The sequence below is a fragment of the Balaenoptera borealis genome (genome assembly GCF_965194805.1).
Source record: "Balaenoptera borealis genome assembly, chromosome: 12".
Taxonomy (NCBI): Eukaryota; Metazoa; Chordata; class Mammalia; order Artiodactyla; family Balaenopteridae; genus Balaenoptera; species Balaenoptera borealis.
In genome coordinates this window covers 71,666,101-71,689,911 of record NC_138869.1, presented here as the reverse complement: position 1 = coordinate 71,689,911, position 23,811 = coordinate 71,666,101, and the positions used below count along the sequence as shown (strand labels likewise).

At 52.3% G+C, this 23,811-nt stretch overlaps 1 protein-coding gene across 4 annotated transcripts in view; it reads left to right on the top strand.

Annotated features, from left to right (window-relative positions):
- Positions 1-11,572: 11,572 nt before the first annotated feature.
- The window catches only part of CPNE5 (copine 5), a 99,383-nt gene continuing 87,144 nt past the window's right edge, over positions 11,573-23,811 (top strand). The window contains exon 1 of one of the 4 annotated variants that reach the window (XM_082346699.1): positions 11,573-12,213. In XM_082346699.1, coding sequence (XP_082202825.1) covers positions 12,119-12,213 — 95 coding nt within the window. In that variant the 5' untranslated portion in view covers positions 11,573-12,118. The remainder of the gene's footprint in view (positions 12,214-23,811) is intronic. The other 3 variants (XM_082346697.1, XM_082346696.1, XM_082346698.1) reach the window with 3 other exon arrangements.

The following is a 23,811-nucleotide window of genomic DNA, read 5'->3' as shown; positions in this document are numbered from 1 at the left end:
GTGGCCCACAAGGGTCCTAGCCCAGGGCTTCTCACTCTTTGCCACACTCAAGAATCACTGGGGAGCCTGCTAGAAACCAGATCCGGATTCAGCATCCAGCTAGAGATTCTGCGTTTCTAACCAGCTCCCAGGAGATGGTGACTGCTGGTCCAGATACTACACTTTGAGTGGTGAGGGCCTAAAGGTTACGTTTGTCAACATGAAATTGGGGTGGGGAGTGGTTCCTAGAGCATGGAGCAATCAGGACAATAACCTTTTCTTCTGCCTCCTAGACCAGTAGTGGTCTTAGAAAACTGAAGGAATTCAAAGCTCTTGGCTTTGGCTGCTAAGATTGAGCTTTAAGAAACAATGCCCTTCCACCTTCCGTTGCCATTTAGTACACCACGGACATCAGACCATGTGTGACACTAAGATCCTGTGAGGGCACCAGAGTGGGTGAGATGGTATGGTTCAGTAGACATCACAGCAATTCAGGGGAGAGGTTATCAGCAATTATGACATTGAGGGTAAAGGGCTCTGGAACCAGACTGCCAGAGTTCAGAGCCCAGCTTCACCGCTTAGCAGCAGTGTGATGAACTATTAATAGTTTCTTAATCTCTCTGTGCCTTAGTTTCCTCAACTATAAAATGAGGATAATGGTCCTAACCTCATAAGGCTATTGTGAAGATTAAATGAGCCAGAGCAGGTACTTAGAACAGGGACCAGCATTTAGGAAACAGCTGTCCTTATTACCGGCGGCCCTTGAAGCCACCACATACTTCTCCTGCCTTTTCACACCAACATTTCAGCAGCCTGACCTTGCACACCTCTCCCTCCCGCTGGGCTAACCTCTGAGAGCAAAAGCCCTTGTCTTATTCCCCTCTGGGAGTTCTCTTAGCACCTTATGCAATTCTTTGAGGTTATTGCTGAATAAATCAAATTAAAAATTGTTCTCTGTCAGGAAAAGATTGAGATCCATTTGCAGAAATAATAGCATTACCCCAAGTCTCCAAACCCAGGCTTTAGCTGGTATGGCAGCAAAGCCTTTCCACTAAGCCCTGTGGAAGTCCTCAGCTTGATTTATTTTTGGACTGTGTCTCCAGAATATGTCAAAATAGCTTTCCCTGCACAAGGGAAACGATTCCTACCCTCAGATCCTCGAGCCAATCTGAGCTGTCAGCGTGGCCCTTTCTGGCACTACATTCTTGCAACGTGTGGAGGAGGAAACATTGAAGAGCACATTTGTTTAAGTGGCAGAGTTTACTGCCTACGAAGCACTTCGTGGCCTCAGAGCCCTGTTGCCTGTAGGGTAGATTACTATTTTTCAGGTAAATATTGGATAGGGATCTTCCAGCAACATTTTTTTTTACAGATAAAAGAGGGGAGAAAAACAACAAAAAAAAGCAAAGTGTAGGGGAAGAAAACGTGTTAGGGTCTCACTCTAAGGCTGGCTTGGTCTGATTTTGAAAAATGGGTCCTTATTTGTTCTTCCAAGTAGGTAATCCATGATCCCTAACTGTCTGAAACCACAGATGGCCAGTTTTGGGTCAGGTTTGTGGACAGTGAGATGTGAGGCTTTTGTGTGACCTTGGGCGAGTCACTTTACCTCTGAAACTTGGTTTTCTAATTCATCAAGCGAAGATCAGAACAAGGCCCCTATTAGCCCTAAATTTCTGAATCTAGGTCATTCTAAGAAGATTCCTTCAGCTGCCGAATTTCCATTTAGAATGCTGTTTTGGAAATTTGCCACTAGAGGCCAGTGTGAATACAGTTTAGCCTTGCAGCTTCTTCAAAAGGCAGACGCCTACCGATGCCTTTTCATGATTCTAAGCCAGGCCTGGCACCCCTTGGGTGTGGAAAACCAGCAGCTGCTCAGACTGAGTGGGGCCAGAATTGAGACATCAGCCTGGCATTGAACAGGCCTGGGAAGGCTCTCTGTCGGCACAGGCCCGCCAGCCCTCTTTCCTGTCTACTGGACTAGATGGAGGAGAAGCCCCCCGTGCATGGTGAGGGTGGATGAGCCCCTGTGCCCGGGGCCTGGTTCTGTAGCATGCCTCGTTGTAAAGAGCCAGCTCCCTCTTAGCCACTTAATGTTGCACTTTACAGTTGAAGCCATTCATTCAGCAAGTAATCTTGGAGCCCCTCTTTTAGGCCCAGCAATAGCAAATATTTTCAGAGTCAACCAGAAGGAACCTTAGAGGACTTCCCTGGTGACGCAGTGGGTAAGAATCCGCCTGCCAGTGCAGGGGACACGGGTTCGAGCCCTGGTCTGGGAAGATCCCACATGCCGCGGAGCAGCTAAGCCCGTGCGCCACAACTACTGAGGCCACGTGCCACAGCTGCTGAAGCCCGTGCACCTAGAGCCTGTGCTCAGCAGCAAGAGAAGCCACCGCAATGAGAAGCCCGCGCACCGCAACAAAGAGTAGCCCCCGCTCGCCACAACTAGAGAAAGCCCGCGCGCAGCAACAAAGACCCAATGCAGCCAAAAATAAATAACTGGATAAATAAATTTATTAAAAAAAAAAAGTTATTATTGCCCTTTCTCTGTTCCATGGTCTGTGGAAGCTTCTTATATGTATTTTTCTCTTAATCCCCAAAGCCATCCTCTGAGGTTGGCATTATTATGCCCATTTGCAGATGAGCAGACTGAAGACCAAAGACAAGTAGCACTGAGCCTTGTACAAAGTGAATGAATGTATGGAGTAACAGGCCCAGTGTTGCAGGGCTACTAAAAGGCAGGCCTAGGACTTGAACTTGAGAACCTCTGATCCCAAGTTTAGCCCTTTTATCTCTATCTTTGACATACAGAGGAGGAAGATGAGGTGCAGAAAAAGAGAATGATCTGGTGGCGGGACAGGCGTTAGGACCCAAAACTCCTGCCTTGCAGGCTATCCATCCTAGAGCATCCTCAGCCCAAGCTGGCTGGGAGGCTCCAGCCTTATCCATCTCCAAGACCCTTCTAAGCAGAGCCTGCACTAGGCCTGCCAAGGCACAGCAGGAGGGGGAGAAGGAGGGAGGGAGGAAAGGAGCACAAATGACCCTAATCAGTGTGTTTATTGGATCATAACGGTATTAGCCTCACCACTCAGCTAATCTCACAGACTCACTTTCCTCTTTGTGAGGATCTGGCCACAGCTCCATTAAAAGCTGCTGGCCCGAGTACCTGTGAGGAAGCTCTTGTACAGCAGAGGTGGTGGGGAAGGAGGGAGAAAGCAGTATTTCTACTTCCTCGTTTAGCTGACGGGGAAAATGGCCATTTCACATTCACTGTATAAGGAAAGCCCCCAAGGAAAGGGAATCCAAGGTTCACAACTGTCTTTGGAAACATTCAGCTCTAAGAGAAAATGTTCCCTTTGTGCGTCCCCTTTTTGAAAGCATTTGTGATACTTTTAAGAGAAAACAAGAGAAGGGAAGAAACTCATGTTTGGGGAACATACCACATGCCAGGTGCTTTACATGTATTATTCCATTTAATCCTCTGAAGGCCCGTAAACAAGACATCATAATGTCCATTTCATAGATGAATCCATTTCATGGATGAAGCTCCATGTCAGATGGCTGGGTCTTGGCAGAGCTGAGCTTCAGGCTTGGGGTCTGCTGTCTCCCTCGGTCATACCGGAAACTCCCACAGGAATGGTTTCCATACCATTCTTTGCCCCCTCCTCCCTCCAGCTCAGAAAATATGGAAGCTGGTTTTCGAGCCAGGTCATTGTGTAACCTCGGCAACTTCCTTGAGCCATAGTTTTTCCATCTATGGAATGAGAGGGCCAGACTTGGTTTCTCTGGTCTAAACCTGGGCAATTTTATGATGGTATTTTCTTGCAGCACATTCTCATCTAATTGGACTCTCATACCAATTTGGAGGGGATGGGCGTATGGGTATCATCATCCCCATTTTTTAAGCTAGGGGAACCTGAGAAGCAGAGATAGATAGAATGAGGGGTTCAAGGTCATAACATGAATGGTTGGGATGGAGACAACCCAGCACTGCCTCTTGCCCCCAGGCAGGCGGGCAGGCGGCCTCTGAGAGGCTGTCAGCAGCAGCTCCCAAAGCCTGACACCTGAGCCTCACCCTGGCTCCTGATAGAATTATCGGAGAACTGGGGAACACATACTTCCTGTAATCAGGGCAACTTTTCTTAGCCAGGGGTGGAGGAGGCAAGATGTGAAGTGTGTCTGATGAGCTCCTCTCTCAGTGCAGGGCCCAGAGTTAATAAAACTCAGGGAAATCACATCAGGCAGCTGGAGATGCAAGCAGACGGGCTCCAGGGGCAGGGCCACTGGGACTTCAGCTTCCACACAAAGCCAGGCTCGTGGCATTTTGTGCACGTTTCAGTTTTCTTCAGCAGCCAGGCAGGCAGATAGAAGCAGCTTGGCATGAAAATGAATTTAGAGCTTGGGGAAAAAAAAAAAGAATGTTTCACCCTTGGTGGCTTTTCAGACTGCCCAGTGCAGGTACAGCCAGGGGACATGCTAAGGAGCAGCAGTGTAGGGAAAATCTGAGGGCGGGGCGGGGTGAAATAGCCCCCCTCCCGACCCCATCAGCCTGAGGTGGGGAGGGGCACAGAGTCCTGAGGCCTAGGCAGACCCTCAAGCAACTGTGGCAGGGATTTGGGGGAATAGACTCAATCAAGCCTTTCCAGTTGAAAGTCCAGCTGTTTCATCCCTCACCCAGGCCAATCAGGAAATCATCAAGTGTGTTGGTGGGAGGCTGGGACTTCAGGGAGGGACATAGGCTGCTTTTAAGCTTCTGAAGATTCAAATGCGAGGATTCATTCTCTAGTTCCCAAGATGCGCAAATAAGAGGAAATGGGCTGATATCAAGTGGAGAGAGAGTTCAGGAGGCCCAAGAGCAGACTGGCTGACTGGGGGGTAATATATTCAAATGTAATTAAATCCAGCAAAAAGGAAGAGAGGGAGGCTGAGGCCTGGGAAAGGCTAGGCTGTGGAGGACCAAGATCCAAGACCAAGGCCTTCAGGGCACACCCCCTGCTAGGCAGGAGAAGAGAGAGGTATCTACCCAAGAGAAGTGTTTTGGAGGTTCAATGGAAGGAGAAACTTGGTGACCTTGGGTAAATCCAGGCCAACTTCCTGGAAGAGATTGTACCTGAAAGAAGGGTAGAATGTGGGCCTGGTGGAGAGGAAATGGCAGGAAGAAAGGCCAGGGCAACCATGTGGCTGGTCCTAGTTGGGTGTAAAAGGCTGATGGTGGGGGTGGGGAGATGGAGGTTCACATTGGCCCTTATCGCAAAAGGCCCAGAGATGGCACACTTGCATTTATAAATAAAGTCAAGGGGACCCATCCCTTGAAGGAGCTGAGGTGAGAAAAGAAAAGATCTAGGAGTTGATTCTAATCTGAACTCCTGTTAGTTTTTACCTCCAGTTGCTGCTTATTGGCAAAACAACCTTGGGCCAATTTCTTTCCCTCTCTAGGACTCAGTCTTCAGATTTGTAAAATCGAAGTGGGTTGCATTATCTTAAAAGTCCTTTGTAGCACTGAGGTTTCCAATACCGCAACTAACAATACTGAGCTAAATACTGGGTTAAATGTGTGTGTGTGGCGGGGGGAGGGCGCATAGTGACACGCTGTGATGTCTATGCTGGACAGGGTGAAAAGTGGGAGGGACAAGACTCTGAGCACAGATCACATGGTGCTGGACTAGGCCCCATGGACATGCGAGGGGCTGTGTTGCAGACACTGAGTCACCTAGACAAGCCCTGAGTGAAGACTGGAACAAGAGAGCCTGGTGTCAGGCGAAGACAGGGGCTTTGGTCTCACACAGTCCTGGGTTTGCATCCTGTCTCTGCCACTTATCCGTGTGAGCTTGGGCAAGTGAAGGCCCATATTCTACAGATTCCTACAGCGTAACTCAAAACGAGTGCTCCAACTCCACTGGACAGAGCTTCTGAGGAGACTGGGTCTCCCTCATCTCTCTATCCCTGGCAGTGAACTAGCCCAGCTCACTGCACAGAGGAGTAAAGTTCCATCAAACGAGACAATAGCATCATAGAGTTATTGTGAGGATTCAGTGTGTGATGGATGTTAAATTTTTATTGCTAAGCTTATTACATGGTAGGTTCTCAGTAAACAAAATAAATAGATAAGAATCCCTTCCCTTCTCCGTGCTACTGGTCAGGGAGCCCAGAGATTCTCAATCTGATAGTTGTCAATTCAACAACTGAATTTGTAATAGATGCTCAATAAATGCTTGCTCAATAAATGGAAGGCTAGATGTGAGATGTATGTGGTAGTGAAGACTTGGGGGCCATGTTTGGGACTGCTAGGTGGAAGCCAAGGGTCCTCATGAAGGAGTCAGTGTTTCAGAGGGGAGAGATGAACTTTTCATGTAGTCATATGATCACCTGAGCACCTATTATGTGCTAGGCACTGTCTTTGGAGCTGGGAGTGTAACCATGAACAAGGCAAAGTTCTTGCTTGCATAAAACTTGTATTCTAGTGGGGGAAACAGACAAGGATAGTGCTCTGAGGAAAAGTAAAGGAGGGTCAGGGGGCTGAGAGTAACAAGGTACTGTGTTAGGTAGTGTGGCCAAGGAAAGCCCCCTGCAGGGGGGGCATTTGGGCAGAGACCTGGGGGACCCGGGACAAGTGTTCTAGGCTGAAGGAACAGCAGGTACAAAGGCCCTGAGACAGGGGCCTGCAGGGCCAATAAGGAGGCCAGTGTGGCTGGAGTGAGGACTGTGAGGGGGAGAGAAAGATGAGATGAAGTCAGAGAGGTCACAGGCCTTTATGGTCACAGAGCCCATGGCCCATCAAGTCCTTTTACCACAGAGAGAGATGGAAGCCAGGGCAGGGTCTGAAGCAGAGGAGTGACACAACCCGACTCTGGTTTCAAGTGGATCCCCTGTCTGGTGTGAAGATTCTAGTAGCTGGACTGTAAAGGCAGGGAGGCCTCCCTCACTTGGAAAAGCAGGAGAGGTTGGAAGGAGGAGCACAAAAGAAGTGAGAGAGGAAGCCCAGGGGTGGTGGGGGGGGCGCAGGTGGGATCCTAGGGGCAGGAAAGGCTGCTGCACCAGCAGCTGGAAGGCCCTGGGGCTTCCCTTTGCCCAGATGACTGACCTAGCCATGCTGTGATGTGGGGAGAGGCAGAAAGGAGGGGCAGGGTGGGGTTCCAGTTGGGATGGTGGGGCATCTCCAGGAGGAATGGGGGCTGGAGGCGTGGAGAGCCCTGTGGCCAGCTGGTGCCTCTTCCTCCACCCCAACAGAACATGGCTGCTCCCCAGACCTTCTCAGGCAGGTCCGCACTGCACTTGGGTGCCTGACCTTGCTGTTGTTAGTGGAGTTTCTTATCGAGGGAAGAGTCAGGTGACCTTGAGTCCTTTACTCCCCCTCTCTAAACTTTTTAGTGAAAGAAGGGGTTTAACCTAGATGGTCTCCAACCAAGCCCCTTCTAGCATTTCTATTAATGGATGGAATCAGACACTGCATCTCCCCTACCTCTCTACTGCCACGGTGGTTTCAGGTTCCTGTCATGCCGTCTGTCTTTCCATCTCCCCAGGGCTCCCATGTACAGTGGTGCAGGGCATTCACCTCACAAGGGCACCCAGCCAAGGGAGTAAGTGGAGGCTCAAATCAAGCCCATAGTCTGCTCCACAAGCCATGTGCCCTGGCTGGCTCAGGGTTGCATTTACCCAAAGTAAAGAAGGCCTTTTTCCAGCTTGTTCTGAGGTGCAGTATGGACAGCCCCCACTCCCCTGTCCCATGCTCACTCCATCTTCTGCTCCTCTGTGTTCCTGTTGTCTTACCATCCCCAGCCTCAAACAGGGCAGATCTGAGGGCAGCATTTACACGACAGGCCTGGGGGAGGGCGGAAGGCAGCAGCTGCCTCATCTGTGAGCTCTGTCTCCCAAGCCCTGTGGTGCTTTTCCTCTCCTTATCAATGCTGCGGGTTGCCTCTCGAAATTGCTCTGCCGTCATTAACACCGCAGATTAGGTCAGATGAGAGTGTGTTTGCAGTCTTGGAAGGCAAAGGCAAAACGCTGATGCTGATTATTCCAGATCTTCTGGACATGGCCCATTCTGTGCTCACAGTTTGTAATCAGAGGGACAATCATTGGTTACATGGTGGGGTGGGCAGAGCTGTGGTTGGCTCTAATCCGGCTGCCAGGCCCAGACAACACGTCTGCAGCACCTGATGGCCTGCCGGCTGGCTTGCCTGAATATCACAGGTGACCTCAGTTCTTGACACTATCATATCCCTCAAAGAAGAAATGACCTCTCCAATGTCAACACCCATAGACTGCTTTTGAACCATCAGCAATTCATTTGCACGAGGACTGTGAGCATTTTGCTCTGGGCCTGATCAGCAAGTTTTGTGTTCTGATCAAACACAAAACTTTCTGCAGTCACTGGTTAGCTATGTAGCTATGGGGTGTCTTTCAGACCACCCCTCCTTCAGTGTCCCCTTCTGAAAAGCCTCTGTGCCCAGAGGAGGCCAAGGCCCATGGCCTTGCATCATGGCCCCTCAGCTTCTGGCCTCATATTCTATCTCTGCCACTTTCATCCTGTGCTCCAGCCACACTAGGGTCCCCAAACACAGCTCTCTGGCCCTTAATCATGCTGGTCCCCTGCCAGGAGCACCTGTTCAGCCTTGTCTTCCAGGCAGAAGTTAGTTCATCATCCGTAGCAGCCACTGTCCTGTCTGTACCCTCACCTTTACCACTTCAGTGCACTCCAGCCCCACATCCAACTGTCAGCACCTGTACTTCTTTGCCTGATGCTTTCTCTGGCTTCTGGAACCTGCATTGCCACTTTGTGCTGGTCAGGCACAGAAGTGTCAGGGAATTAAGGCCCTCCAGAAGCGGCCCTCAGCCACTGAGCCAGTGACTGATGAAAGCTGGTGTATACATATCCCTGCTCCCTCGCCCCTCTGGTGGGCTAAGTGTGAGGTGTGTTTTGTATGGTCTCGTAGAGCTCCTCAGTGGGAATGAGCCTTAGTTGCCCACGGTGATAACTGGTTTGATAAACCACCCTTATAGGCTGCCTTCCTTACCTCACCTCCACACTCCCCACATAGCATTTCCTTAATCTCCCAAATAAACTGCTCACATTTAAATCTTTCTCTCGGGGTCTGCTTCTGAGGGAACCAAACAGACATCATCCATGTCCATCTCAGTGTCACCTCCTTTTTGCAGTTGCTCCTGACCCTCCCTTGTGCCCATTCCTGGGGTAGAGCTGTTGGTCACTCTTCTCTACTCTCTGGGCCCTTTATACCTACCTCAACAGCGCTCCTCATGCTGCACTGTCATTTATTTTCTGCGTGTCCTGGGGTCCCCACTGGCCTGGAACTCTTTGGGGACAGATACTATGTCCTTTTCACCTCTTTATTCTCTGAGCCTAACACAGCACCTGGCACAGAGACGGTGCCCAATATAATTTTTTTTCCCCAAAGAGCCAGCAATGGAAATGCAATGACTAAGAGGGAATGGAGAGAAACAGACAAGTTCCAGAATTTTTCTAGAAAGAGAATCAGGGGCTGCTATGCCAGATGCTGTCACATTACAAGGTTATGTGGTAGAACTTCAGTCTCACCACTCACCTGCTTAATAACCTACAATGGCTCCCACTTGTTGTCCTCCTCAACTGGGCCTAATTTCATGGATGACTTTTAAGACCCTCCATCATCTGGCCCCACCCTAAGAGGCAGTCAAGACTTGTTCAGTCAGGCTTTGGTCTCAATGGCCGGGGTTCAAATTCTTACTCTGCCAGTTCCCAGCTGGGTGATCATGCGCGAGTTACTTAGCTTCCCTGGGATAATAATACCTCATGCCTGTACTTATTTTGAGAATTTATAATCATGCATAGTCCTTGTAAATATATTTGAAACCACGGAATTGTACACAAAATGGTGGAATTTTGTAGTACGTAAATAATATCTTAACAAAAAAAAAATTAAGCATGGTGTCTGGCCCAGGATAGTCTCTTTGAAAACAGAATGGTGGTTATCACTGTTACCAAGGAAGTTTTCCAAGGGGCCCTAGCACCTGGCCAGGCACAGGGCAGGTACTCTGTAAATACTGGTAGAATGAATGGATAACATATTCCAAAAGTATGTCTGGAACATGTCTAGGACAGGTATGGGGTGGGGGGAGGGAACACAGAGTCCAAGCCCAGTTTTGCATCCCTCAGAAAACGAGGCCCAACTTATTATCCTGCAGAGAGGGTCTTAAGCCCAAACCAGAGAGTGGAGCCTTCCGACCCAGCAGGCCCCTACTGCCCTGGGCATCCCAGCACCTTTGTTCTTGTTGTCGGGTCCCAGGTTTTAGAACACAGTGCAGCCAATCCTGAGCCATGGGTAAAAGGAAAACACTTAACCCAGGCCGATGAATGTGTTCTTATTTATCTTTGACTCTGGCTGTATCTGATGTTCTGGGAATTGACTTCAAACAGAATCTCGAGGCGCCTGTTAAGGCCCAGCTGCCAGAGCCAGGCCCGCGGGGCGTGGCTTTTCCAGGGCCAGCCTCAGGCTCTAGGCCTGGCCAGGACCCCTCCCCGGGGCACAGAGGCGCGTCGCGTCCAAATGCCGGGCGGTGGGCGCGGAAGAGGTTTCAGCTCCGCAAGGGTGAGACTGAGGCTGAGGAAGGGTCGCGGGAGATTTCCTGGAGACGACCCTCTGTGCCAAGCCCTGGAGAGATGCCACAGTGCAGCAAACCCAGAAGGGCGAAACTGGGGCAGGGTGGGGCCGCAACGGGCCTGGCTGGGAGGGGGCCGCCTGAGAGGTGCCTCAACTCTCTCCTCGCTCCCACGGCTGGGATCAGAGCCCTGCACACAGCAGGCGCCTACTTGGTGCAGGTTGCAGAGAACCCCGGGGATCTCGGGCCACCCTCTATCTGTCTGGAGGAAGCTTCTAGACCTGGGGGCTGGTTAAGCCGTGTGGTCACGACAGGCCGGGGATGGGGAGGGCGCTGTCGCGTGGCTTAGGTGGCTGACTCCGCGTGGCCAGGCCCGGCGGGAACCAGAGGCGGATGGGGGAGCGCCCATGCACCTACTCTGCCTAGGCCTAAGAACCCTCACTGGGAAACCGAGGCGGCCCCTCTGGGCACTGGGGTCGGCCCCACACGCTTCCCCAGGAGATGTGTAAGCTGTTTCTGGACTGAGACCTGCCCTCCTTTGGGGCGCACCCTCAGCAGATATCCCCCCCCCAAACCTCTGGTGGGGGGTTGCTGTCTCTTTTGCACAGGTCCCTCCCCACCCCCGCTCCGCATAGACCCTTCTCATACAGATGCCCCTTGGTTCACACATCCCTTTCCCTCCCCGGAGATGGAGACTCCTCAGGGAGGTGGGGAGTGGAGGGCGGGCGCAGACGGAGACGCGCACGGCCGAGACCATCTCTAGCTGTCACTCCCCAGGCTCCCAGCATCTGGAGCCGCGTCTCCACGCCCGCCACACGCACAGAGATTCACACGCTCGCACGGACACACTCACACTAGCGCGCAGACCCCGCCCGCGGCCCCGCCCCGGCCCCTGCGGGCGCCCCCTCCGGCGCTCGCGGACCCGGCGCGCAGCCCGCCCCGGGTGGCGGGAGGCGGTGGCTTCGGGCAGATTTGATTTTCCCGCAGCCCGGGAGCCCCGGAGCCAGAGCCCGAGCCGAGGAGGTGGCGCTCGCAGCCGCGTCCCCAACCCCGCCGCGGAGACCCAGCGAGAGGCGCCGCAGCCACTGCGCTCCGCGCTGCCTGAGTCCGGCCACCCCCGCAGCTCGCGCCCCATCCGGCCCCCCACACCCCTCTCCCTCTCCTGCACCCTTTCTGTCCCCGCCCCAAGCTCCCCACCCCTCTCCCGGTGCCCCCTCCACGACTCCGCGCGTCCCTCCCGTTGCCCTCTCCCCGCGCCCCTCCGCCTCTCCCGGCTGCGCCTCAGCTCCCTGTGCCCTTTGCGCCTCTCCGCTGGGCCCCCAGCCTCCTCGTCGCGTCACCCGCGCCCCCTCCTGTATCCTCGGCCCCCGCTCCCTCCGCCCCGCTTCCCTCTCTCACTTCCCACGCCCCCTCTTCGCTCTCCTCTCTCCTCCCTTTGCCGCCCAGCCCCGGCTCCGGAGTTGGGGGCGAGCCCAGGGTTTCGGTTGCTCCTGAGGAGGCGTGAATCGCGCAGGGATTTACTAATTTGGGGTGGGGGGCGCGGTGGGCTATGGAGCAGCCCGAGGACATGGCGTCGCTGAGCGAGTTCGACTCCTTGGCGGGCAGCATCCCGGCCACCAAGGTGGAGATCACCGTGTCCTGCAGGTGAGCCGCCCGCTGGCACCGGCCCCCCGCCCCGCCCCTGGCCCCGGAGCCCCTGCGCCCCTTTGGCTCCGACCATCTACCTCCGTGCGCCCCCTTCCAGAGTGTCCTCTTCTCCAGGACGCCCCTTTGCCTGTCCGGCAAAAGCCCCTGCCCAGCCACGGGTGGCGACCGCGGATTGGGAAGCCAGGCTTAGGGTCGTATCCCAGAAAGTTTGCACTCTGGGCCGTTGTTGCGAGGAGAGAAGAAGACACAGGAACGGGGGTCCAGACGCCCGTGTGGGGAGAGGGAGGTAGTGAAAAGACATAGCAGGGTCTTCACGGCAGTCTATTTCTGATCATCCCCTCCCCAAATCCAGAAGAGAGTGATTTGCCTCATCCCTCTCAGGCGTGCCCAGCCTCTGCCTTCTGTGCCCTCCTTCCCTCTCTTCTCCCCCCTCCTTTGCCCCAACCAACACCCTCATCCTCTCCTCCCTTACCCACCCACCATTCTAGACCCCAGAAAAACCTTTCTTCACCTCCAACAACAAAACTGACTCTCAGGAAAGGATCAGATTGACTCATTCATACTGAGATGTGGATAATTGATAACAACTTAAAGTTGCACCATTAAAAAAACAATAACTGGGGTACAAAATCTTAAGCCAAAGGACTAGAACAATGAGTGTGGAATTTTAGAGTCCAGCAGGGGAGGGGGAGGAGAGTTTTTGTGGGCTACCACCCCCAAATCCTCAGTCGTGTCACACAGGCTTTGGGAGTCACTTCTCCATCTAAGCTGGGTCTCCCCCAGGTTCTCCTATCTGAGAGGAAGGCTGCCCCAGGCAGTAAGGGATACAAGTGGGGAAGGGAGAATTTATCCCTAGTGCAGTCACCCTGTGGCTGGCCTAGGGTCACTGCCTTGCTGGGATTGTGAGGGGGCACTGTGGCCTACGCAGAGCCCACCTCTTGAGTTTCCGCTGGAAATGCCATTCCCCTGCCCCAAGTGACCAACAGCATTTCCGGGGTCCTGGGTGTGCACTTGTTCCAAATCGCCCAGGCCTCTCTTTGGTCAGACCTTTCACCCACCCTCATGGCACCCCAACCCTGTGTTCCCAAGTTGTGGCATTGGGGAGGTGTAGATGGAGCCAGGGGAACTGGGCTGGGATGTGAAAGAGGGAAGGACTTGGGGGGGGGGCGGCTGCGGTTTAGGGTGAGTGGGAGTGAGGGCTGATGGAGTTGAACATAGCTGGCCCCTGCATCAGGCCCTTCTGGGGGCTCCTGTGATAACCCCACATGTCTCCCCTATGGTCCAACACACGGTTTTGTCAGAATTATCTCCCAAGGCCATTTGCATCTTGCCATTACTCTGCTGGGAGATTCCTGACTGCCCATTAGCTCCGGTCTCACCTCCTCAGCCATCCACAGCTGCCCCAGCCTGTCTTCCCTTCCCTGCTGGTGCACAGCCCTGCGCCTGATGCTGCTTCCCAGCCTTCAATCATGCCTGTGTCGGAGCTGTCTCGGGAGGCTTTTCACCTCAGAGCCTCTGAACAGCACATTCTCCATCCATATCTCACTCTGCCTTCATCTCTGCTAGTTCGTGTCCCCCCCCATCCTGAAAAGCCTGGCCTCGTGCTCCCCACTTCCAGCCATCCTTCTCACCCTTGAGACACACGCAGCCCAAATCGCTGCCTTCTGTGTTCCCTGGGTCCTGAGCACTCAGCCTGGGCCACTGGGTCTCTCACATACTGAGCACAAAACCTCTGAAGACATCTCAGGTGTGTAGACTTCATTCCTCTTCCCCCAAAGCAACTTTGTAAGCATTTGAGGGCAGGGATCCCCACCCGGACTCAGACCCACGAACCCAGAGGAGGCAGAGGGCACAGGGCATTGTGGCTTTGGAATCAGACACTTTAAAATGGAATCTGCTCCACCACTTGGGGCAAACTTTTAGCCTCGCTTTCCCCCATTTGTCAAGTGTAAACAGCGAACCTGTTATTCATGGAGAAACCTTATTCACAGAGGTAGCCCTCATGCTTGGAAGCATGGCTGGCATGTAGCAGGTCCTCACGGAATACTGTTGGAGGAATTAATTTACTGGAGTAGAGGATCATGAAGCATCCAGCACGCTGCTTTGCACTTGCTTTGCACACAGTAGGTGCTCAATAAATAACTACAATGATTACTGTAAAGCAGTAGCACTTGGCCCCTCCTGTTTGCTCTCTGGAAGCAGAGGTGTCCAAAGACTCAAACCTTTTGCCTAAGCGGTACCTAGGGATGCAGTTGAGTTCCTGGGGGATGTGGTTCTGGAATCAACCCTAGTGTTTATTCCCTTTCATGGGACATCAACCTGAGGAGGGCATGACCCAGGCTCTGCTCCTGCCCTCCCAAAAGCCAGAGGGTGGGGAATAATGAGTTTTGGTAGGAAGGGGTGAGGAGGGAGGAGTCACCTGGAACAGAAGGGAGGCAAGAAAACAATGTGGGTAAACTTGAAATTGTAAAGCCATCTCTTTGCCTCAACCAGGTCTAACTATCCAGTTTCTAGAACAGATCGAGAGAGGGAGAGAGAGAAAAGGAAAAGGAGGCAAGGAGCAGGAGGATGGGGAGGAGGGAGAGCTGCACAGAATGGCTTTCTCCAGCATATTCTATACTCCATGGCCACCAGTTAATGAGAGCCAAGGCCTCCTCCCCTGCATCTCATGGTCAGCATTGACTGAGCCCAGGGGAGGAGGCTACAGGGTGCCCCTGCCCTGAGCATCTAGGTGACACCTGCTGGTGGGCAGGGAATAGTAGGGCAGGCAGAGGGGTTGGTGGACTGAGAGCTCCAGGGGGCTTCAGAATGGGCATCTGGGGATGAGGGGGCCAGTGTTTCAAAGAAACTGGAAACTAGCATTCCTGGGAGCTAGTTCCCTTCCCTTCTGCTCCTTAGGAAGGTCCCTGCCATCCCTTGCAGCCCTAGGAGGTCTCTGCTTTTGCCTAGGGGAGGACCTGACCCCCACCATGCCTATCCTAGGACACTCCTAGCTGAGTAAAGCTGCCTGGCACAGGGGCATGTCTGAGCCCCAGCACAGGACCACAGCAGAGGCCCATCCAAGCCTCTGCTGAAGGCAGGTGACACTGTGGGATGGACATGTTTGGGCCCCTGCTTCTTTGTGTTGGGTATCTCCTGGGCTAATCTATAGTCTACTCCCAAACAATTGTTTTCACTGATTTTGGTAAACTCGGGCCAAAGATTTTAAAGCCTCTGGTTGTCTGGCTCAATGCTTGTAAGAACATGAGTCTATGGGGTCTGTCTACCTGGGTTCAAATCCCTGTGATTTTGGGTAAAGCACTTAACTTGGGCCGTGGTTTCCTCACCTGTAAAGTAAGTGTAATAATCCTTATCACAGTAGAAGGATTAATGAATTAAGCCATGAATAGTAATTTATGTTGCCTATTATTTGACACCTGAAAGTAAATAAAAATCTATCTCTATAGCTGGTTTGTGTGGGTCCTGTAGATCTGATCCATCTAGAAAGTTCTATTTCCCCCCACCCCCAGCTTTATTGACATATATTTGACATACTGTGTACATTTAGAGATTCTGAGGGGTTGTTTTGGGAGTAAGGTAGATGGTTTGTGAAACCAGATTCCAGCAGACATCGTAGAAAGTGTGAGCCACGAGCTTCTCTTTCCTCTGATGGTCTGTTCCAGACCTTTCCTGACTTTATTAGCCTCCCTGCAGACCCAGTCAAAACTCACCTGTCCAGTGTCCCGTTCCCAAGGGCCCCACTATTTCTCTATGCCTCGTCTGATGCAGGGATCCAGACCAGCGTGTTGGTTAGAAAGAGCAATTTGCATTTTTTATGTAACAAGAAACCTGTGCACTTCCGCGGGGTCTTGCTGGCAGAACCACTGCACGGTTCTACATGGCGGGGCTCCCGAAACCCACAGGGAAGGCAAGGAAGGGAGAGTCCAGAGGCAGGTGGTGGCTTAGCCCTGCTGGGATCTCTCAAGCAGCTGCCCTCTCCCCTCCAGCTGACATGGGGCTGGTGGGCAGCTGTGCCTCTGCCCCAGAGATGTTGTTTTCTGCTGTCTGTTCAGGTTGGCATTTTGGAGAGGCAGCCTAGCTCAAGAGCTGTGCCCTCAGCCTCTCAGAAGGGTTGTGAATGGGCTCAGAACACTGTCTTCTGACAGGCAGGGGGAGGGTGGCTTTGGGGGAAGGAGGAGCCTGGGGGCAGTGTGGCAGCTGTTAGAGCCATTGCTAGGAAAAAGAGGTCCATTCAGCCACTGACTACATTAAGGTACTGTTTAGTGGAGCCAGAGGAATAAAAACAGTGGGATTTATTGAGTGCTTACTACATGCCAGGCACTTAACATCTGTACTAGGCTGAACCATATGCAATTGCCTGTACTCAGCTGTTTTTAACCTACTCAAATAGCAATTTGGTACAAACTCAGACTATTATATTAGTTTTCAATTGCTGCATAACAAATCACCACAGTCCTAGAGCTTAAAACAACAGCCATTTATTATCTCACAGTTTCTGTAGGTCAGAAGCCCAGGCACAGCACAGCTGACTTGTCTGCTCTGGGTCTCTCCAGGCTGAAATCAAGGTGCCTGCAGGGGCTATGATCTCATCTGAGGCTTGGGGTCTAAGCCAAGCTCATTTAGGTTGCTGGCAGAGTTTAATTCCTTGCAGCTGTAAGATTAAAGTCCTGTGTTCTTTTTGGTTGTTGGTTTGGGGCTCTTAGCTCCTACAGGCCACCCTCAGGTCCAGCCATGTGGGCCTCTCACAACATGGCAGCTTCCCTCTTCAAAGCCAGCGGGATAATCTCTCCAGAGTCTGCTACTTGATATAAAGTAACAGAAGTGAGTATCCTATCATATTCCCAGGTCCCACTCACACTCAAGGGGAAGGGATTGTGCAGGCTTGTACACCAGGGGGCGGGAATCTCAGGGACCAGCTTAGATTTCTGCCTACCACAATTACTGCATCTTTTTTAACCTTACAACAATCCTATGAACTAGAAAAATACGAGTAGTATTTTTCCCTTTTTGCTGATTAGGAAATCAGGGCTCAGGTTAAGGAACCGGCCCAAGGCTGTACAGTTAGTGTGTTTTGGAGAGGGGGATCCAAATCCAGTTTCCTCAGACTTCAAAACCTTGAGAGCCTCTTGAGTTTGAGGATTGGGGTCTCCAAGCATGAGAATCATGGTAGGGCCTGGGTACCAACCATGGTAGATGTAGCCAAGAAGTAGGTACTCTATCTCCAGGGATGAGAGAGGCCTTCCTTGCTCAGGAATGCCAGGCAAACCCAGAACCAGAGGAATCCCTAGGGAGCAGAGACCAGAGAGTGTCATGGGATGGCAGCTGGCCTTCCCTGGCATCTAGACCATATGGTAGTAGCTTACCATCTGTCCTGTCCTAGCCCACAGGTCTCCCTGCTCAGACCTAAGGCCATTGCTGGAGATGACCTACCATTGGGAAGAGAGGGTGGGGAGGAGGTGAGGGGAATAAGGCTGGAACAAGCTTTGGGGCACAGAGGAATCAGATTCAGTTAGGAATGCTTTGGCTGTAGGTAACAGAAAATCTGATAGTAGGTCAAACCCAGAATACATTTATTTTTCTCAGATCACAGTGAGTCTGTACGTAGGTTATCTCAGTTCTGGTTTGTCAGCTCACTTTGCCATCAAGGATGCAGCTATCTTTCTATTCTGCCATCATCCAAATGGTGGGCCTCATTGTTACAAAATGACTGCCTCTTTTCTAGGCATCATGACCACATCCAAAGACAGGAAGCAAGACATTGGACCAAAGACCCGTCTCTGAAAATTTCTTTTTATCTAGAAAGCACAGTCCCTCCCAAAGTCTCTCAGCAGACTTCCCCTTCTATTTCAGGCCAAAGGCAGGTCTCATGTCCACCCCAGGCCAGTATATTAGTCAGTTTGGCTGGCAAAACAAAATACCATAGACTGGGTGACTTAAACAAGAGAAAGAATTTATTTCTCAGTTTTCAAGGATGGAAGTCCAAGATGAGGGTGTCACATTCTGGTGAGCACTCTTTCCTGGCCTCAGGTGGCCACCTTCTCACTGTTCTCGCATGGCAGAGAGAGAAGGTGAGAGCAGAGAGCAAGGTCTTCTTATAAGGGCACTAATTCCATCGTGAAGGACCCACCCTCATGACCTCAGATAACCCTAGTTACCTCCCACAGACCTCATCTCCAATACCAGCACATTGGGGGTTAGTGTTTCAATGTATAAATTTGGGGGTTACACAATCAGTCAACAGCAACAAAGGACAGGAGCCTACCTTCTCTGACTTCAGGCCATCTGCATCAGATACCTGAACCAGCATGGATTCTCTTAGGAAGGGAGTGAGGAATGCTTGCTGGGTGGACAGCCATGGCCTCCACCACAAGGAGGCTTTCCAGGTGACCCACAGACTACCTGAGATCCCTGGGGCTACAAGGGGCCTCGAGTTTGGTGTCTTTGAGAACTGACTCCTCAGATTTTCCTGCAGTCAGTGGACAGCCAGTGTTAAGTGACTGGGGACTGATTTTCCAAGCACAGCTTGGCTGGACCCCTGACAACCTCTTTTCCTGCTAGTTTCCTGGTCAAGAAAAAAAGACTTAGTGTGATTCCAAAACATTGCAAGGTGCCTCTGTCTCCTAATGTCACTCGCCTCTGCTGGCCTAGCATAGTGCCTGAAGGTCCCAGTAGGAGAAATTTTAAGACTTGATGAATGGGGTGGGGGGGTGGGCATGAGGGAGAGAAAAATCAAGCACACTTCCTACATTTCTGTTGTAAGCTATTGGCTTCACAACTGTACAAGGCAGGTATGTGACTGTGTGCACAGATGAGGAAACTGAGGTTAAGTAGCTGGTGCAGGGTCACAGAATTACCATGTGGCTGTGTGGAGATTCCAGTTTGAATGGATCTGAGGCCAGAGCTCAGGCTCTTTTCCCTCAGTCACGTAGCTTAAGAGGGACAGGTATTACAATAATTAATAATAACAAAAATGCAAATAGCTCCAGGAAGGAGAGCTCTTTAAGCCACGTGAAAATTGCCTTTTAGACCTTGGTGAGGTTGCCTGGCAGGGAGACAGTGCGCGGGGGTGAGGAACAGGATTTGAAAGGGGAAATGGGCGAGTGCCAGGGGCTGGATGCCAAGGTCCCTCTCCTCCCCGGCTCCCTCCTCACCTTTCCTGGGATTACTTCTGCCTGTTAGGACAGGGAGCAGGGCAGGGAGAGATGGAAAGCCCTCCAGTCCTCTTCAGCTGTTCCTTTGCGAGCACCCCTGATGAAGCTGGGGGTAGGAAACGGGGGAGTGAGGATGTGAGGGGCGCTGCTGGTGGGGATTTGGGAGACCCTGGATTTTGGTAATGCAGGCGCCTCTGAATGGTCTCCGGTTTCAGAGTTCAGTCTCGGTGCTCCTGGCAAGCTGGGTGACACTGGCACACCTCAGCCCCAGCTGTCTTGCCTGTACAATGAGGCAATGTCTACCTCCCAGCATTGATACATAGGGTGAACAGGGTGTCAATAGGTTAAGTACACAACAAAGGATTTGGTGCCGATTATATCCACGGTTAATGTGGCCCCCTCCCACCCACTTTGCCTGCTTGGGATTAACCAGATGTTTGGTGTTGAATTGCTCCATGGAGAAATAGGGTGCATCTGGAGGGCCCCTCAAGCTCCGGGGTCTCTCCAGCCTCTTCTGGATTCCTGTTTCTCCCTGATAGTGGCTCACCTGTCCCCAGTCTGCTCTCCTCAATGAAGGCTGTACAACAGCCAGGTGGACCCTGATGGGCGAGGACATGCAGGTGCTCCAGGTCCTGATCAAGCCCAGCAGTAGGGAGCAGGGAGAGGAGAACATGGGGATTCCCTAGAAGCCACCTTATTCTCCACAGGGCTTTTGTGAGCATTTATTGTATGCCAGGCACTTAAATGCAAGTTAGTATGTGCCAGATACTGTTCTGTTTTGCATATATGAACTCCATTAATTCTCAGAAAACCTGTAGGAGAGAGGGACTATTATTACTCCCACTTTACAGATGGGGATACTGATGCATAGAGACGCTAAGTGAGGTCATACAGCTAAGGGGTAGAGCTGGGTTTTGGACCCAGCATTGAAGATCCAAGCTATGTGCTCATCACCACCAACTTTTTGCCAGAGGTTGGAGGGATGCTTAGGGAGGCTTGTTGGAAAGAAGTTAAACCATATTTTCAGGGACTTCCCTGGTGGTCCAGTGGTTGAGAATCCACCTTCCAATGCAGGGGACGCGGGTTCCATCCCTGGTCAGAGAACTAAGATCCCATGTGCCGCGGGGCAACTAATCCTTTGCGCCACAACTACTGAGCCCGCACACCACAACTAGAGAGCCCACGCATCGCAACAAAGAGCCCTCACGCTCTGAGTCCGTGCACCACAACTAGAGAGGAGCCCGTGCGCTGCAACTAAGACCCGACGCAGACAAAAATAAATTAATTAATTAAATACATTTTTTTAAAAAAAACCCAAAACAAACAAAAAAACCTCCCATGTTTCCTTAGCCTTTGATCCTCAGGAACCTCTTTGGGAATATGATGAAAATTCTGCAAAAAAAGTATGCATCCATATGGACCAATATGCCACATTTTGCTTATAGTTTCAGGGGGGTCCGTGGACCTTTATTAGGGACCGCCAGTCCAGGAAAAGCTGAGATTGAGTGTTCTTGGTGTGTTTCCTTTTATTCTATAGCCAGAGTCATTTGCTAGTAAATCCACGGAGCATGTATGGGCTTCGCTTAGAGACAACCTGAATGTGTGATAATCAGTTCACGGAGCAATTTAGCACAGGAGGGACTGTGTCTCCCCCCTCGGACTTCCTGAGACACAGCTGTGTCTCTTCTCAGACTGGGGCTCCCTGAGGGCAGGGCCGTGTCTCCCCTCAGACTGGGGCTCCCCGAGGGCGGGGCCGTGTCTCCCCTCAGACCGGGGCTCCCTGAGGGCGGGGCTGTGTCTCCTCTCAGACTTTTGCTCCCTGAGGGCGGGGCTGTCTCCCCTCAGACTGGGGCTCCCCGAGGGCGGGGCCGTGTCTCCCCTCAGACTGGGGCTCCCTGAGGGCGGGGCCGTGTCTCCCCTCAGACTGGGGTTTCCTGAGGGCGGGGCTGTGTCTCCTCTCAGACTTTTGCTCCCTGAAGTGAGGGCTGTATTTCCCCTCAGAGTAGGCCTCCTAAAGGCAAGGCTGTTTTCTCCCTCTCAGACTGAGGCTCCCTGAGGGTAGGATTGTTTCCACAGGCTGGGGCTCCGGAAGGGTCTGGCTGTGTCTCCCCTCAAAGTGGGGCTCCCTGAGACAGGACTGTGTTTCCCCTCAGACCGAGGCTCCCTGAGGACGGGGCTGTCTCTCCCCTCAGACCGGGGCTCCCTGAGGACAAGGCTGGGTCTCCCCTCAGGCTGCAGCTCCCTGATGGCATTGCTGTTTTTCCTCCGACAAGACTCCCTGAGCGGAGGGCTGCGTCTCTTCCTCTTTCTGACTGGAGAGCCCCAGCTTCTATTCTGACTCTTTTAAGCTTCTCGTTGCGAAGGTGTCACCCTCAGGCCCTGTCCTTTAGCACCAGGCAGGAGTTCTCATGTCAGCCTTTCCCGTGCTTTCTGTCTTTGCTGGGGTCTTCTCAACACCCAGTGCGTGGTCATTCTTCCTGCAACTGTTTTTTTGTTTTTTTTTTTTAAATTAATTAATTAATTAATTTATTTTTGGCTGTGTTGGGTCTTCGTTTCTGTGCGAGGGCTTTCTCTAGTTGCGGCAAGCGGGGGTCACGCCTTCATCGCGGTGCGCGGACCTCTCACTATCGCGGCCTCTCTTGTTGCGGAGCACAGGCTCCAGACGCGCAGGCTCAGTAGTTGTGGCTCACGGGCCCAGTTGCTCCGCGGCATGTGGGATCTTCCCAGACCAGGGCTCGAACCCGTGTCCCCTGCACTGGCAGGCAGATTCTCAACCACTGCGCCACCAGGGAAGCCCCCCCTGCAACTGTTTTTGAAGTGATTTTTGGGGGGAGAGCAGTGAGGAAAAGAGCATTTTGCTCTGCTCCCTGATCTTGATTTAAGGAACAAAAGAAGCCAAGCTTTAGGCTGTCACTTGGACATCTGAAGAACTTTATGCTTTTTTGGGGGGAAAAGTACATTTGCCTGTTGGAAAAAAAGTCTCTTTGAGCTCTCCAGAGAAAGATAGCGGAGAAAAGCACTTATGGGCTGGTCTCTCTGTGTCCTTGCGGTTTGAGCCCTGCTTCGCGTTGGAAGACCTGGTTTTCACCCCTTGGCTTCTTACTGCCTCTGTGCCTGTGGGCAAGTCACTCACCATCTCTGAGCCTTGGAGTCCTCAGTGGATCAACCCCAACAGGGCACTGGGAGTGTATGTGATGGGATGGGCTTCCTGGGACCTGTAAGTAGAAGTGGCTTGTGTCGCCCGTCCCGTCTCTCCTTTGTCACCAAGAGAGCCTGAGCACCCACCAGGAGAATGACCGCTCCGCTCAACACCAGGCCGATGAGGACGACTAACCTGTCTGATGAGCCTCACTCTGTCCAAGTGCTCCACAGCAGTCCTAAGGGAGGAACTGTTTTTTTTTTTTTTAATTTTTTATTTTTTTAATGCTATTCTTGTCTGCTTACATTCTTTTTTTTTTATGTATGTATGTATGTATGTATGTATGTATGGCTGTGTTGGGTCTTCGTTTTCTGTGCGAGGGCTTTCTCTAGTTGTGGCAAGCGGGGGCCACTCTTCATCGCGGTGCGGGGGCCACTCTTCATCGCGGTGCGCGGGCCTCTCACTATCGTGGCCTCTCTTGTTGCGGAGCACAGGCTCCAGACGCGCAGGCTCAGTAATTGTGGCTCACGGGCCGAGTTGCTCCGCGGCATGTGGGATCCTCCCAGACTAGGGCTCGAACCCGCGTCCCCTGCGTTGGCAGGCAGACTCTCACCACTGCGCCACCAGGGAAGCCCGAACTGTTTTTTAACTCCACTTTACAGGTGGGGAAACTGAGGCACAAGGAAGGCAAGTAACTTGTCCAGAGGTGGGATGTGAACCCAACTTGTCTGACTGCAGTCCACATACTTAACCATTAGGCTCTACAGCTGAGAGGAAGTATAGGGGCCGGCCCTGAGCATGACCATGTTGGGAGACAAGAGCCTTGCTCACCCATTGGCCATTCCTTTTGGTTTTCCTTCATCCATCCAATTTGCCAGGACCCTGCTCTGAGTCAGGTGCCGGGCTGGCCTGGAGCAGAGTTGGGGTCCCTGCCCTGTGTGAGAGACAGAGGCACCCCTGATTTTGCAGTCCAGGGTGTGCCGAGTATGGTAATGGGTCCTATAAGTCAGAGGATGGCACAGTACAGGCCAGAGAGAGCTCAGAGGAAATGGTTGTTGGTCAGTGTCTGTCCAAGGAAGGCAGAACTGAGGAGAATGAACAGGAATGGTTCTGGAAGGATGGTAAGGATAATCTCAGCAGGGTAGGGGGAAGAGGGTTTGCATTATCTTCAGGTGCCATGGCCAGGATGACCCATGCCACAGGGCTCAGTGAGAGTCCCGAGGTCACTGGGCAGGGAGCCACCGAAGCTAGGTGGCTGGATTCTATTTCTTAGTCCAGCTGTGTACCTCTCACCCAGGCAGGTCC